This window comes from Xiphophorus couchianus, chromosome 23 (assembly GCF_001444195.1).
Source record: "Xiphophorus couchianus chromosome 23, X_couchianus-1.0, whole genome shotgun sequence".
In the NCBI taxonomy this organism is placed as follows: domain Eukaryota; kingdom Metazoa; phylum Chordata; class Actinopteri; order Cyprinodontiformes; family Poeciliidae; genus Xiphophorus; species Xiphophorus couchianus.
The window spans coordinates 2,962,701-2,978,068 of record NC_040250.1 but is presented as its reverse complement, the minus strand read 5'-3'; the positions used below and the strand labels follow the sequence as shown (position 1 = coordinate 2,978,068).

Below are 15,368 nucleotides of genomic sequence, written 5' to 3'. Positions count from 1 at the left end.
CTAATTAGTCTTTTTCCTTATCATCTCTGACCTCTTCCTCACGCTGTTCTTCCTGTCTTCCATCCCATTGTCTGCTTTTTTCTTTTTCTTCATCTCTGTCCTCCTCCATCTTTGTCGTAGTCTCACATAACCCCTGAGGTGAAAAACTTCAGATCAAATTAGAAATTTTATATAGTAACATAAATGCACATCAGATACACAAGTGTACCTGGAATGGAACAAAGTTCCACTGAGTATACACACCTAAAACACCAACATGTTATGTTATGCTTACATTTTTTTCATTGATTACCTCTGAACCTTCCTGTTTTCTCTCTGAAACTGATGCACTCTGAAACTGATGCTTAAGCATAATACATATCTTGACAGATGTATAAACAAGATCTAATTGAGAGAGACTATTTTTAACAGCAAATAAACAGTAAATCTATTAAAGACCTCAGACATCCACTCCTGGAGAGATCGTCTGCACACTTGAATGTTGTCCACTTGTGGATAGTCTTTCTGTCTGTGGAACAATAAACTTCTAAGGGTTTTGAAATTGCTTTAGAACCCTTCCCCGATTGATGGACAACAACAATTGCTTCTCCAAGACATTGTGCTAAGGGTACCAGTTTCCTCCATACCAACCAACCAACAAATAACCACCAAAAACATCTGCCTTTATTTTTCAGAAGTAACTACTCTCATTGATAATTCAGATGTATATGAATACAAATGCTGATAAGCTACTTTCCATATTACTTTCCTATGAAAGCAACAACAATTTGTTCAGTTTTACCAGTGACTGAAGCTATTTTTAAGTTTGTTAAAATACAGTTTTGTAATATTGCTTCACATGATGATTGCTCTATTTTATTCTGGTGAACTACAGTGTGCAGATTTGACATTGTTTTCTGAAATTTTTATGGTTTTAAATGTATGCAACAGCATGTAAAATATTGTTGTAATAGTGCTATATTAGTGCTATGCATTGCCGTTTTTGGCAGAATAGTTTTGAATAATGACTGCAATGTAGTCCATGTTAAGAGGAAGCTGAAAAAAACCTAGTGTAGCTGCTAATTGCAGCTACACTAGGTACTCAGAGCGTTCTCTCTGATTAATCATCCAATGTTCCATTGGCTTTGTAAATTAAAGTTCGATTTGAATCAGCCAGTGGCTGCAACCTCAATAAACATTACATCTAGTTATCACATCAGTGATGTGCCTCAGATAATTTAGAGCACATGGTGTGCTGAAAACCACTGAACACATCCAGGATCTCGTTTCAGTGTCTCAGTCATCTTTCTCCACACAAAGATGAAAGGAGGAAATTAAGAATCATTCTATTAGTCATTTATCAAAGGCCAGATATTTAAAGGAATGAGCGGAGTGAGGGCGCTGCTATTGTACTCATCCTATTAGTGTAATTCTTTTTTTTTTAAAATAGAAATACAAATCAGAAAAAGTGCACAGAAAGAGTGAAAATATGCAAGTGCTTTATTCTGGCTCAATAGATGAGGACACTTTATGGGAATTATAGTTATTGTTAAAAAAATAGTTGAGAGAAAATGGTTTTGGAGAAAAGATTAAATTAGAAAGCACCAAAAAAGCTCAGAATGAGAAATGCTTATTTGGCTGGTAGTGCAGTGTTTCAAGGATACTGCAAGGATTTTAGATGACCACCTAATGTTTCAGCCAAGTCATCTGGAAAGGGAAGTACACTGATCCAGAGGACAAGACATGATGTATAAAGCTGTCCCTTGTGATCAGTTTTTTGACAGCAGATATTGTATGATGGATGTTTTACAGGCAGGGTCATGCATGGGGTGTTGAGCAGCATGCTGTAGAGAAAAATGTGTCAAAACCCTCTTCACATCCGTGTTATAAAACTTTATATAGAAAGTTTTAGTTTGAGTACAATAAACTGTAACAATTGAGAAACACTTTTTATCATTTTGAAGAGGAAATAAAAGGAAAAATGGTTTCTGAACAGATGTGCATCATATAAATTTTATTGATATGAAAATCTGCTGTGCACCTTTTTTCTAGAATACATATTAACGCTCTAAAACAACTTTGGATTTTGAACATGTTTTCTCACTACATACTGCAGGGTGCATGGAGAGGTAGAAAGATCTGGTGTGGTGAAAACTTCTGCAACACTTTAAATAGTAGGAAGCTGTTTTATAAGATGGCCAGAGTGTTTCAACTTGTAGTCTGGGCCATCACAAATATCAAACAGAGTGTGTTTAAGTTAAAAATCCATACCCATCAGCATTCAAGGCAACAGTTCTTATTGACTGCTTGAACTAGAGTCCAAATAGATTTACTTCAAATTCAAAGGAGAATTCATGTTACTCATCTAATAGTAGTTATACAGACCCAGTCACAAAATTTTAATATTATTGAAAAGCCTGTTTATTTTAGGAACATTATCACTAAATAAACACATCATGTACATTTATTACTCATAGATGGATGTTTGAAAGCATTTATTTCTGTTAATTAGGATGATTTTGCACTTAATAAAAACCATAACATTTAAAATTATATTACATCAGAGCAACAAAAAAATATATATATAGAAATGTGAGCTTAGTGAAAGGTGTGTTTAAAACCTGCTTAAAGGTACCTAGAAAGTATGTGCAAGAATAAGAGGGTATAGACATTGGATGGATGTTGGGATGCAAAGCTAAATTTGCATTTAAGTCATCAAGTTAAGGCATTATGAATGGATCCAATAGTTTATCTGCAGCAGTTCAGGTCAAGACAGACCTGATTTTTGAAATATTGAGTGGAAAAATACAGTTTTGGTGAATAATTTCTGAAAAAGAGCCTGCCAAAAATTACCATAAGGTTTCTGACAATAGCACTAGAAGGTATAATTAACTTGATAAGCATGAGTAAATGTTTTTTTGTTGAGTTTCAAACCTTTTTTGGGACTGAGAATCATAGCCTTGGATTTGCCTGAGTTCAAAAGTAAAATCTTACTTGTCATCTAAGATTTTGTGTCTGCGAGAAAGCCTGTTGACCAAGAAACTCAGTGACTTAATAGACAGGTGTAGGAGAATGTCATCAGCCTAGTTGTGAAAACTGAGGTCATCCAGCAAGATAATGTAAAGGTAGATTTAAACTGTATCCAGAGTGGAATCGTGTTAAACACTATAACAGGTCCTGTGGAGGACATGTGATAAATGTTAATGAGGTGAAATCTGGTAGATAAATATGATTTAAAGCACTGGAAAGCAGTATTATTCATCCCGACTAGCTGTTCCAATCTCTGTAGTAGGATGATGTGGTTGATGATGTCAAGTGCAGTACAGAGGTTCAGAAGGACTAGTACTGAATAGAGTCCATTAACTGGTGCGATGAGAAGGTCGTCTGTCACTGTGATTAAAAGAGTTTCAATGATGTGATGTTGTCCAAATATAGACGGAAATCTTCATATGTATGCATTGATTTGGCTGAGCTCAGTGCATCCTATTCTGTTCTCACAAAGTAAAATAAACTCAAAGTAAAATGTGCACAAATTTGATTGTCATGTGATGTATTTGCCATGCACAAAGGAAATTCAAACTCCACAACTAAGTGCCTGACTCATTATACTGTGAAGTATATAATAAAGTGTGAGAAGAAAAAAAAAAAACACCTACAAAATCCAAGAAGCTCCATCTGCCATCTATAACAGAACATTGTGTTTTCTTTGAAGGTCATCAAGCATGAAGGTCTGTCCAAGGATGTGTCTGAGTGCACATTGTTCGATCTGCTGAAGTACAATGACATTAACAATGATGAGCACCTTACAAAGGAGGAATTTTACACAGCCTTTGGTGAGTTTGAATTTTTCTTTCGAACACAACAAAAAAATCCTTCAGAAGCAAAAAAAAAAAACACAAAATAGAATTCAATTTATAGCTGCAGTGAGACTTTCTATCCCCACAAGAAGACAGATCACATATGACAAACAAATATTTAGTTCCCTGTGCCTTTGTCAGTACCGCTTAATGATTCTTGATGTGTTCTATTAAAGATGTTAAAACCAATTTGATCCTGGGGCTGAAACATTGTGCTAGTAGTGTCCAAATCATTTTCATCTGTTCGGTCTAATTTATTTGCAGTGATCAGCATGCAACAGAAACAAGAGCCGTGACATATTGAAATTTCACTCAATTAAATTTTCATGTCACTCATGCTTGTCATCCTAATATTGTGCTTTCGTTCTGTTTTGAATTATTAGCTCTAATTAGTAGTTTTAACTTCATGGAGAATGGACTAAGGTTTGACAAAACACATCTTAAAAATTGTGCTACTAATAGTTTCTTGGCCACTTATGTATTTGGTAAAAATATGTTTTATATCTTGCCAACGTTTGCTCTGTGGGATGAACTGTTTGATGCCAAATGAGTGTTGCTGGTCTGTTGATGGAGATGAAATAAGGAGTTCAAAGTGGAATTTGTTCCAAAGAAAACGGGTCACAAAACCCAAAACAGTTCAAACCAAATCCTCCATCATTACACAACATAATGATGACAGGTGCTCTGCAAAATGTGAATCACACAAACACATGTGCACTAGTTTCCTCCTTTTGTTTCCTCCCCTTGCTCTTGTTGATGTTTCCTCCTCGCCTGACATTTGCAGTCAACTCGATATCCTTTGACAGAATATCCTCTGACATTTGGCTGGGTTGACACATTTAGCAGTGGAAGAGAATTTATAATCAACCTTTATCCCATCAACCCTTTGTATATGAATCATTTCTTGGAGAAAAAAAACACAAGTCATGAGAAGAAATGGCATTGTGGGAGTCTTGTCTACTTCACTTCAGTTGTTTGTGGGTGAATGTGTGTGTGGGTGAAAAGCCCTTCTGGCAAGTCTTGAAAAGAAAGGAACCCCAGCCAATCCGGGGGGAGTTGAGCTTTCTTGAAGAGTTGAGTACCTCCATCTTCTTCTTTTTTCTAGCAAACAGATTGTTTTCAAGTTCCCATCTGAACTCCTCACAAGGAAATGGGCTATTTAATTTGAAAATAATAAAGCCCTGTGGGGCAGTTTCTTTAAGCCTGCTCTATTCACCTCTATCAGTTCTTTTTTCTTACTTTCCACTTCGAGTTGTTGCTAATATGAATAAATAATTGCCTGAACCAATCCATTAAAGCTGTTTTCTCAGAATTACTTTTTCAGTAATTATTCAAATTAACATTTGCAGACTCAGATGGACAATGTGTTCATTATGACTCAGTCAACAACTCAACTCATCTTGGGATTTTTTGTGTATTCAGCTAGAATGCTTTATGGCCATTTCATAACCTTTCACTCTATTTTGGATTAAAACCGGCATGAAAATATTTTGATATTATAGCTATTATATTATATATTATATTATATATTATATAGCTATTATTAGTTATTATAGCTCTGAATTTTATTTATAAAATAAAGATTTTATAAATTCTTCAAACCACTAAGCAGGAGTAAGCAGTAGTCATGAAAGCTGGATGTTTTCATGTTTCCTTTCATGTAACCTCATTGGTCATGGAGGAAACTGCAGACAGGTCTCTCTGTGACCTCTGGGGATCTATCAAGGCTATAAGCTATTTTAGTGGTAAGTTTGTAAAATTAACAAATAGATAACAAGTTCACAATTTTAAAAATACATACAACGAACCCTGCCTATTCACTGTTTAATATTTGTAGATTTGTTGTGGTGTATGAAAGAAAATTCTGCTGGGGAAACTCAAATACCTAAATGCAATGCTACTTGACATGATGGTGGCTGGTGTTTGCTAGCTAAACAGCCAATCCAGTAGCACCATCCATTTTTCTTGTCACTGCACCATCACCCCAAGAGGACATATAAGAAAGACTGCAGAGGTTTTACAGTAAAACGACACCCAGTTTCCCCTGGGCGTTGCGTTGGTTTAGTGGGCACCCCGTATGAGGAGTCTGTAGTCCTCCTCACGGTTGTCCCGGGTTCGATTCTTGACCTCAGTACCTTTGCATGTCTCCCCCCTTTCTTTCACCCTTCCTGTCAGAAAAATGGGAAAAGGCCGCTATAGCACCACCCAAAAACCAATTGTAAAAAAATTACAAATTTCAGACCGTTTCCAATGAACACATTCATCCATACAAAGATATATTTATATTTTATCTTAAGTGTTTTTAGAGGGTCTCTCAAGTATTCACGGATTCTACCTCCCGAGCAATACTGGAAGTCTCATCAGCCACTTAATTATTAGTCACGTTATTTGATAAACTGCCATAAACAAATATTGTTTTGATTTAAAGGAACCAAATGTTTCTGCAAATTTCAGGTTTTCAGAGGATTTGTTCCAATGCTGAGGAGCATAGAAACTAAAGGTTGTCTCATCTAGTTTAGTTCTGGTACTGGGAACACAGAGCAAGCATGTCTCTGAAGACACGAGTACATGCTCCCTATTTGACAAGTAAATCAGAAATGCATTTAGGAGGGTTTTAGAATCTATAGTTTGACTAACAGGGAGCCAGTGGAGTTAACTCTGTGTGAACTCTGGCAGCTGCATTTTGGAGCTGCAGTTGCCTGATTGAGTTTTTTAGAGAAACTGATTGAGTTGCATCACTGTAGCTTCACCACAAATCTGCAGCTTTAAAACAAGTTTTTCTGAGATCTCAAATATCTGACACATTTATATCAGAAATTAGAAATGAATCTCTTCCAGAAATTATGTGGAATCTGCTTACAGCTTCAGAACCAATGCTTGCTTACAGATAATTCATCTAAGGATTGAACAGTGCAGAAGCACATAAACATGGAAATTAAACTTATCTAAGATTTCTATAACGTGCAGAGCTGCACACAGTAGCCCTTTGAGACCTGTAATCATCTAACAACACCTATAATATTCACGGCAGGAAATAAAAGCTAATTGAAAAAGCTGTACTTTTTTATTGTGTTATCCGGCTGATTTAAGAAACACCAGTCAATCAGATTTACCGAGCATGGCTAATCTATTTTATTACTACTGCCGCTCTTTGGTACACAGGTATAAAACGGTTGTATAATGTGACATGTGGTTAGAGCAGCAGCTTTTCTTTTTTAAACACGAGTGGGCTGGTGCCCAGCTGCTGATATAATCCAGTAATTGGAATGTGTATTTTTAGTCATAGTATTGAGGATGTGTTTTTGATTACATGTACTGTAAATTGCAGATTTTTCTTCCACCCTTCTAGACCATCATTACTGTGTACAAGGCAGGAAGACTTGGCCTGTGGTACAATTATTTGGTTTATTGCTGTCATAATCTCCAAGAGGCAGCCGTAAAATTCTATGCAAATTCCTTAAATGCTGTCATAAACTGTGCCACATCACAAAGTAAATCAGTTGATTCAGTGTATCTGAAATTATGGGGGCCATCTGGAACAAAATGACAGTAAAGGCAAAAATGACCAACCATGAAAAAGGCATCTGTCTTTTTGCTCTGCCAAAAGTTCCCCCACTGCACACCTTTGTGGAACGTTCAAAGCATGGCAATGTAGTTTGTCAGGACATGAGATGAGGACTAAACGTCCGTAAATTATTCATTCCTCCCATTGCAAAGGCTGGAAGTGGTTTGAGAATCAGTTGGTTTCAGCTAGCCATAACATAATGTTTTACGAGGAGTGATGTCTTAATTAGATGACTGCAGAGATATGAACATTTTTTGCCACATCACTGATGGGGAGCAGTGTGTCATCACAGAATAATTTGCTGAATTTTGGCTTAATGCATTATTAATGCTTTGCACTTTGCAAAGTGCAAAGCACTTTGGGTAAGCAGGTAATGTGTCATGTGTTGCAGGGCATCATCGTCCTAATAAATGTCAGTCAGAGATCAAACATATTATACAGTAAAAACTCAATGTTTATAATCACAGTTTATATATATATATATTGCTTTCTTTTGTTCTATTTGCTAAATGTCAGAATAAAGAGAGAGAGCATTGTTTATTTACTTCAAATTCAATAGTTTATGTATATACTGTTTAATAGTTTTAGGGTATGTACACACCAGGAAAGTCCTTTGGTCTGCTTGCTTGGTTCACACCAAAAGCAAATGTTATTTTGTTGTTGTTGTTCGTTTGGTGCGGTTTGCTTTTACACTATGCTTTCTTGCATGCGGACTATACAATCACTGCTCCCATTGGACAGAAATGATGGGGGCGGGGCAGAACTGAAGCCTGTAAAAATCAAACTGTAGAAGTTCTGCTTGCTGGAAGTTGTGCACCCTTGTGCTGTTATTACAGCTGCAATAGCATTTTGAATGTTGAGCAGATCATACAACGCAGGTTATGTGATGAGATATAATCTCTCTTCATATTCCTACTTAATAAACAAAATAATTTTGCTTGTTAGCTAATCCAGACCAATCGAAAATGAGGAAGGTTTAGTCTGATTTAATGCAACAAAAGAATTCCCTTTTTACACAATGTATTTAAAAATATATATATGTTCAACTGTATCCTATCAATACACCAGTATGATCTCAAGTATTCTGTTGCTGTTCATATTGGCCCATATGGCCCTGTGGTTTTATTTCAGCAGATGAAGCATAATTTATGCAGAAGTTAGATGGTTATGCTTTTATTTAGATGTTGTAATCTGCACCCGTCATGCATTATTGCTGCATCCAATATCCATAAGAGTTCCAAGACATACCTATATCTAGAAATAAATCCTTTCAGTCCACACTCCTCTTAGTAATGGAACAGCATTAGTTTAAATAGCTGAGAGGGAAAATTTTCACAAGTGCTCTTAAACAGATTTTTTGTGTGTTTACATGTGTTCCTGTCTGTAGTGTTCTCTGCCATCAGCACTTTGCTAAAACGAGTTATTCGTAGTTGAAGCCGTTCATGCTCAGACGGAGGTCTCTCATCAGTAGCCAACAAAAACAGAATGGCACAAAACAGGAAATGGTCATATTCATGCCTCCAGCAAATATCCCAGCATGAATACAGGAGAGTGACTTATTTGAAGTGGTTAAGTAAATGTAATTTCACCTGCTTACAGATGGTGACAGAATGTCTTTTAAAGCCACTGTACTTGGTCAAGTTTAATAATGTTTAGGAAGGTTTTAAGAACAGCTGCATGCAAGGTGCCAGCATCTTTGATTTTTAGGGCTTTTTAAAGTATAATAGGAAATAAAAGTTTAAATGTTATTGCTTTTATTAATAGTACCAACTTCAAGACTAAAAAACACCTTTCATCTATTAGTACTCCTCAAGCTGACTTTTTTTTAATTTTTGCTGAACCTGCATTCATCTAACATTTTCCTAACATAAATGATCTGAAGTCAGATGTAAATTCCACCAAATATAACGAGTAACGAAATAGTGATTGACAATAATTCAATGGTATGATTCATTCATTCTCTGTTCCGTGGTGTCTGCTGGTGTTGGTTCATTGTGTTTCTGATCTCCACAGTCAACACAGTGATCTGCCAGGAGAAAGCAGACCTCCTGGCAGAAGAGAGAAATCAGCAGACATGATTCTGCTGATTCATGTCAGCAGAATCATGTCCTTCTGCTGACATGATTTATGCATATGCTAATTTCATTTTTCAGCAGGACTTGCACTCACTGCCAAAAGTACCAATGACCTGCTTTAAGGACAAAAATTAGTCTGACCTTAACATCACTGACAATGTAGCTGTTAAGGGAAAGACCAAGCCAGACTTACTGAAGGTTGTTGTAAAACATTCTTCTTGACTTCTCAGCCAAAGCTCTATACACAGCATGGGTGATGTAATGCAGGAAAAAGGAACCCTGACAAAAGCACTGAGTTCATAAACTGCACAGTACCTGGACTGGAGATATGCTTTATCCTTCATTTTTTAGTGCTTAGGTAAAAGCTTGTTGACTTATATTTGGCATGTTTCAGGTTAGACTTGACCTGCTCCAATTTACGAGATCTTTGCTATTTTGTTCACTGAGTTTAGAAACCTTTCTATGCATGAATGTTCAAAATGAAGTGGCTTATCAAATAAGCATCTGAAAATATTGAACAGTTGCTCTCCAGCAAGAAGAAATGAAGTGATCTGTCCATGGTGTACCCCACCTCTTGACCCCAGTCTGCTGGAGATGATCTCTGGATTTAGATGATGAATGGGAATGTTACAGTACTGAACTGAAAATGAGCTGAAAAACCTTGTAAAATCTGAAATCCTTGCTAAATACATCAAGAAATTCTAATTCTCTGAAGTGAAGTGTTTGTTCAACCCAGTGGTAGAACTTATCTCACCCTTCTAAGGGTGTCAACGTAATGCTGGGGCTTATTAATTTTAAGCCCCAGCAGATGCAATTTGTTTATTTTTGCGTCTTTATGAACTAAGGCTTGCAGGAATGTTAGCTGTCATAAAAGTGCTTTTGTCCCTAAGTTTGCTTCACTTTCAGTGAGAGTTTACATTTTATTTCAGAGGCATCATCAAAATTGGTAGTTTGTGTTTAAATCGTTTTTTACATCTAAGCCTAGTTAATATGCAGTACATCCTTCTGTTTGGTTGGCTTGTTTAAGAGGTTTTCTAAAATTCACTTTCTCCTCAAATGTGTTTTCCTCTGTTTTATCATTTTGACATAAATCTTAATTCAGAGAAAGTTACAACATAGATTCTCCCTATTTCTTTTTTTCTGTAATACTTCATGGCAGTTTTACTCTTCATTTCATTCTTTCTTTGTAATTCCATGAAGTCCTCATCTTGTTTGATTCTGAGTCTGCTGTAATGCCTACATATACAGAAAGTTTGCCAAGTGTTGAAATTCGTTGACTTACACTTGTTACTTTCTGGAAGATTATAATTAGACATCAGTCAAGCCGCCTCTTGGGAATGGTGGTTCCATTAAGTGGAGTTTGCCGTTATCCAGCCCGCGTGGCAGAGCAAAAATTCAACAGGCTTTTACTTGTCAAAACCCCTGCTGAGTTTTCCATCCACAGGCAGTGAGAAGTGGTGTTAAAATGGTTTTCTAATTGATCAATTTATTTTCCAGCATGTTCCATTGTAGGTGTTTAGAATGTGTTTATTAAAAAGGTTCAATCTGTTTTATAATCAACAATCCTAAAGTAAGTAAAGGGAGTTTACACAAAGTCTGCTGCGAAGATACCTGCAGGTCTTTTATTGTGTTAGAAATGATATACATGAATTATTAAAATGTTTAAATAAGTATTTTATGTAAATGTTTTCCTTCAGTCATTCCTTTATTGTGTTTACAGTAAAAAAGGTTATTCCACTACGGCTGGGCATTATTACCTCACTTTAACTTGTATTTATTTATAGATATGCATTACTGAATCACACTCTGTCATTTAAACTGTTGAAATTACCTGGTCTTTTGTCACCCAGTGATAAAATTCTTAATACCCCTTCAGGGTTTTAACAAAAACAGATGATTTGCTTCTTGCTTTTAGTATCAAAAGTCATAGTTGTAAAAAGACCAAATGGCCCTAAGATATGTAGAAAGTGTGGAGTATGACCAGTGTGTTACAACGTGGAGATCGACTACATCCACTTCATTTTCTGCTGTGTCTTTCAGTCCTGATTGGTTCTTTTATCAAATAACCTCCACCAGATTATTTGTTATCCTGATCTAGGGTTTGGAGTGACCACACCCCAAAGTAATCACCTATCACACTGTAGTAAATTCAGTCCATAAAAAAAAAAAACTAACAAAAAAAAAAAAAAACATGCAAAATAAAATAAATGTATCAAAATAAATTTAAAATTAATTTTGTTTTTCAATGTAAAAAAAACATATTATATATGAACATTATAGGATTTAGCCTAGACCTTCAAATATTTCATCATGCTTTTAGGGCCTTTTACAATGATCAGCCACATAATATTATGTTCCACTTCTTCCAAGACATTAACAAATCCAAAACAGTTCTCTTTGTTTTCATGTCTCTTGTCATAAAATAATTACAACTAGACATTCCCCAATCAGTATTTTTGTCACAGATTCTGATGAATGATTTCAAATCAGCCATTTGCCCATGAAGAGTCACAGGGTGATTCACGATAAAAAGTCTTGCATAAACTCACCCAGCCATGATGTTTTCAACAATATCCAGATTCTGCCAACACATTCAGCAGGAATCCTGTCTTTTTCTTATTATTTTTCCACATGGCGGTTTTCTTAATGCTTACATGTTTACTCTCTTCTTTGATATGACTTTTTGATAATTCAGCTCCTACAACTACTTTTGTGCACTTGCAGTTAATTTTACTGACAAAACGTACAGGAAAAATGGTCTCCTGCTTTATAAATGTAGCGTTTGTTTTGAAAGTCAAAGCACCTTCCCTTTTCCCTCACTAATTCTATTAATCTGTTGCATCTCAGTTTGCACGCAAACTTTGTTTGCAGCCAACATAAAATCAGACAGTAATGCTTTGATTTGAGTCAGAGATTCTGATACTACTCACTGTAAAGATCCCATGACCAAGACTCTAATCATGGGATTTGATACTTGGAACTGCATCAGGACTTCCCTTTTTAGAACACCACAACAAACAACATAAATCTTGACAAGAGGAGAGATGAAATGCAGTTGGATGTTGATTGATGCAAACAGTTTGGTGGCAATACTCAATAACGGAAGGGAACCATGAATTTACATGCGCCAAAGCTCGTTTAAGTGGCAGATATGCCTAAAGTATAACTGTAGCATCACATTGTGTTTTGCATTCAGTAGGAAAAAAAGATAAGCTTTCATAGAGGCGAGAAAAAATCCACCCTGACTGTGGCGTGATTGTCTTCTGGGGCTTCTCTGCTGTGTTTGTCAGTGGAAGCCTTAAATCTGCACAAACAAAGGGAGAGGATTGTCACAGGAAGCTGTGAAGTGTCTGAGTTTCAGGGAAAAGGTCACAATAAACAGCTCAAAACATATCCAGAAGAACTCTCAAATACTTGAAAATAATCATATTAAAATGTATTTCTGGTTTTTGAATGGTTCTGGTATTTGAAGCAGGGAAATCAAAGCACTGATTCGATAAACACATTTTGGAAAAAAACATGAAAACGTTCAGAGTACTAATTAACTTGTCTCTATAAATTATTTACAATCCAAAAAGTTAATTATCTTAACACTATTTTTACTGTTTTGATTAATGCCGCTGACTATGCAATATTGGATTACGTGGAAGCAAATATGAAAAAAGAAGGCGAACAGCAAGCAGCTTTTGCCACGCGTCATTAGTTCTGATTAAAAGCCCCAGTTTCATGATAAAGAAATGAAGACAGGGTGAGTAGATATTTCTCACTGAGTTCACATTTCTGCTGAAATTCTGAGGTGAGATGCTTGATTCTTTTTAAATGAGTGGATTTTGCATCTGAAGGTTGAGTTCTGAATTCCTAACTTTAACATGCACTTAATAAAAAAGGTGGAAATGCTTTCTCGTCTGTGGGGATTGTTTAGCAGCCCAGGGTTAACAAGTCTGCTCTACTTATCCAGCGTTTGACATTTCATATGCTTCTTCATCCATTTAAAACTGATGGCTTAAATTTGTTTGAATTCTTGCTGCTGTTCAGCTGCTGGTTGTATGTGCATAACAGATTTATTGTTTTTCTGAAGTAAATCTGTTCAATCAAAGTGATGAATGTATTTGTCACACATCACACAGAACCAGATGCCTCATTTTGTCTCATTGTAAAGAAAGCTTTGTCACTAATTACTAAACAAGAAATGAAGAACCGTACAATTTACTTTTGTCTAAATCGATGTTATATTGCAGAAATATGACAAACACATTAAACACAGCCTAGACTAAGTGATCTGTGATCAGTTATTGCAGAAAGCTACACTTTTTTATAAGTTTTCCACATGGTAGCTGAGATAAAATAAGTCCAATTAAGCATCCTGTGAAGCTCTGCTGCATACTGATGCTGAAGGCCTCTCAGGATTTCTCCTTACAGCTGCTTTAGAAATAGACTCGAGGCTTATCATCCAAAGTTAATGCATTCACTAAGGAGATTTGTAAAAGTATTGCAGTGATCCTAAAATTTCAAAGGTTAATGGAAGCAGGATACAGGTGCATGTTAATAAATTGTAATGTCATTTACAGGCTGACTGTTATTTTACTAGCCGAATTAAAAAATATATATTAATTGACAAAAATGACAAAGTGGTGATTTTTGGTAAACCCACTCCTGAGACCCCAACATGTTTGTAGCTTGGTCCAGCATATTAAGCCAGTTGTCACAAATCTGGATCTGGCTTTTGCTGTAGCAGCTACCAAATTGTGAAAAGATTTCCTGAAAATTAGACAGGCATCTCTTCTATCTGTTTTAAAATTCTTAAAATCCATTTGTTTACGCTAACGTTTAACATGCTATAGATGTTGATTTTACATCACTTTTATATTTTTAGATGATTTTCATCCTGCTCTTTTGGCTGATTGCTTGTATTTTGTGACTTTTAATGCTTTTGATTTTTGCTTTGTAACATATTTAACTGTACAGCAATTTGTTCCTGTTCAGGTTGTTTTCAGTGCTTATAAATAAAGTTTGGATGGACTGGAATGAAACCTAAAAATGCTTTGAAGAATACCATACATCTGCCTTGTGGAATGTACATTCACTGTACAGTATTTGCAGTCAGTAGTCAGCTTCCTTTTTGTGCCATCCATGCTTGCAGTGGCATAAAGACGATCAGCCGATGACTCTGATTAGAGTTGTGGATGCTCAGGTTGCTTTAGCAGCTGCATTTAATAGCTTTGCAAAGTTGGATCTTTTGTCTCTGATCAATGTTCATTTTTAATAGAAAATCCAGTTTCTCAGAAATAGAAAGGTGAGTGGAATGAAAACAAAAGGTACTCAAGCAACAGGAATATGGAAGCCTTGAGAGGATTGGGAAGCAATGAACATTTTAACAGTGGGAAACTCACAAAGCACAGACAGCAACTACAACCTTAGAGAGGATGAACTTTATTTTCCTTGGTACACACTCACATTTCTTTATCAAAATCTTTTTATTGGTTGAATTTAATTTTCTATATGAGGGATTGCATTTTCATTTGCTGTAAGCCATATTCATCAAAATTAACAAAAAAAAATTCTTGAAATAGATCATTATGTGTAATAAATCTTAGCTTTCCTTTCTGAATTGAAATGCTAAAATAAATACCTGACACTTCAATGTTATGCACAGGTTTGTTCTCAGGAGAATGGAGATGAGTATCCCCTCAAATAACATATTTTTCTCTGCCGAAACACTGTTGTTCTTTCCTGAAAAAAAAAACTGTTAATAAGAACTCTAGCACAAGAATTAATCCTCTAGAGACCGCTCGTCGTGTCGGCGATCGGCTCTGTTGAAAGTGTTAAGAAAATGCAATTTAAGTGGAGATGTTCAGATTCCGCATCAAAGGTGCAGAATCTTATGTTTTAGTT

The 15,368-nt window shown here is 35.9% G+C and overlaps 1 protein-coding gene across 2 annotated transcripts in view; it reads left to right on the top strand.

Moving 5' to 3' along the window:
* The window catches only part of fstl5 (follistatin-like 5), a 189,020-nt gene that overhangs the window by 103,800 nt on the left and 69,852 nt on the right, over positions 1 to 15,368 (top strand). For both annotated transcript variants that reach the window (XM_028009467.1, XM_028009466.1), the window contains exon 6: positions 3,692 to 3,812. In XM_028009467.1, the coding sequence (XP_027865268.1) occupies positions 3,692 to 3,812 (121 nt within the window). The remainder of the gene's footprint in view (positions 1 to 3,691; positions 3,813 to 15,368) is intronic.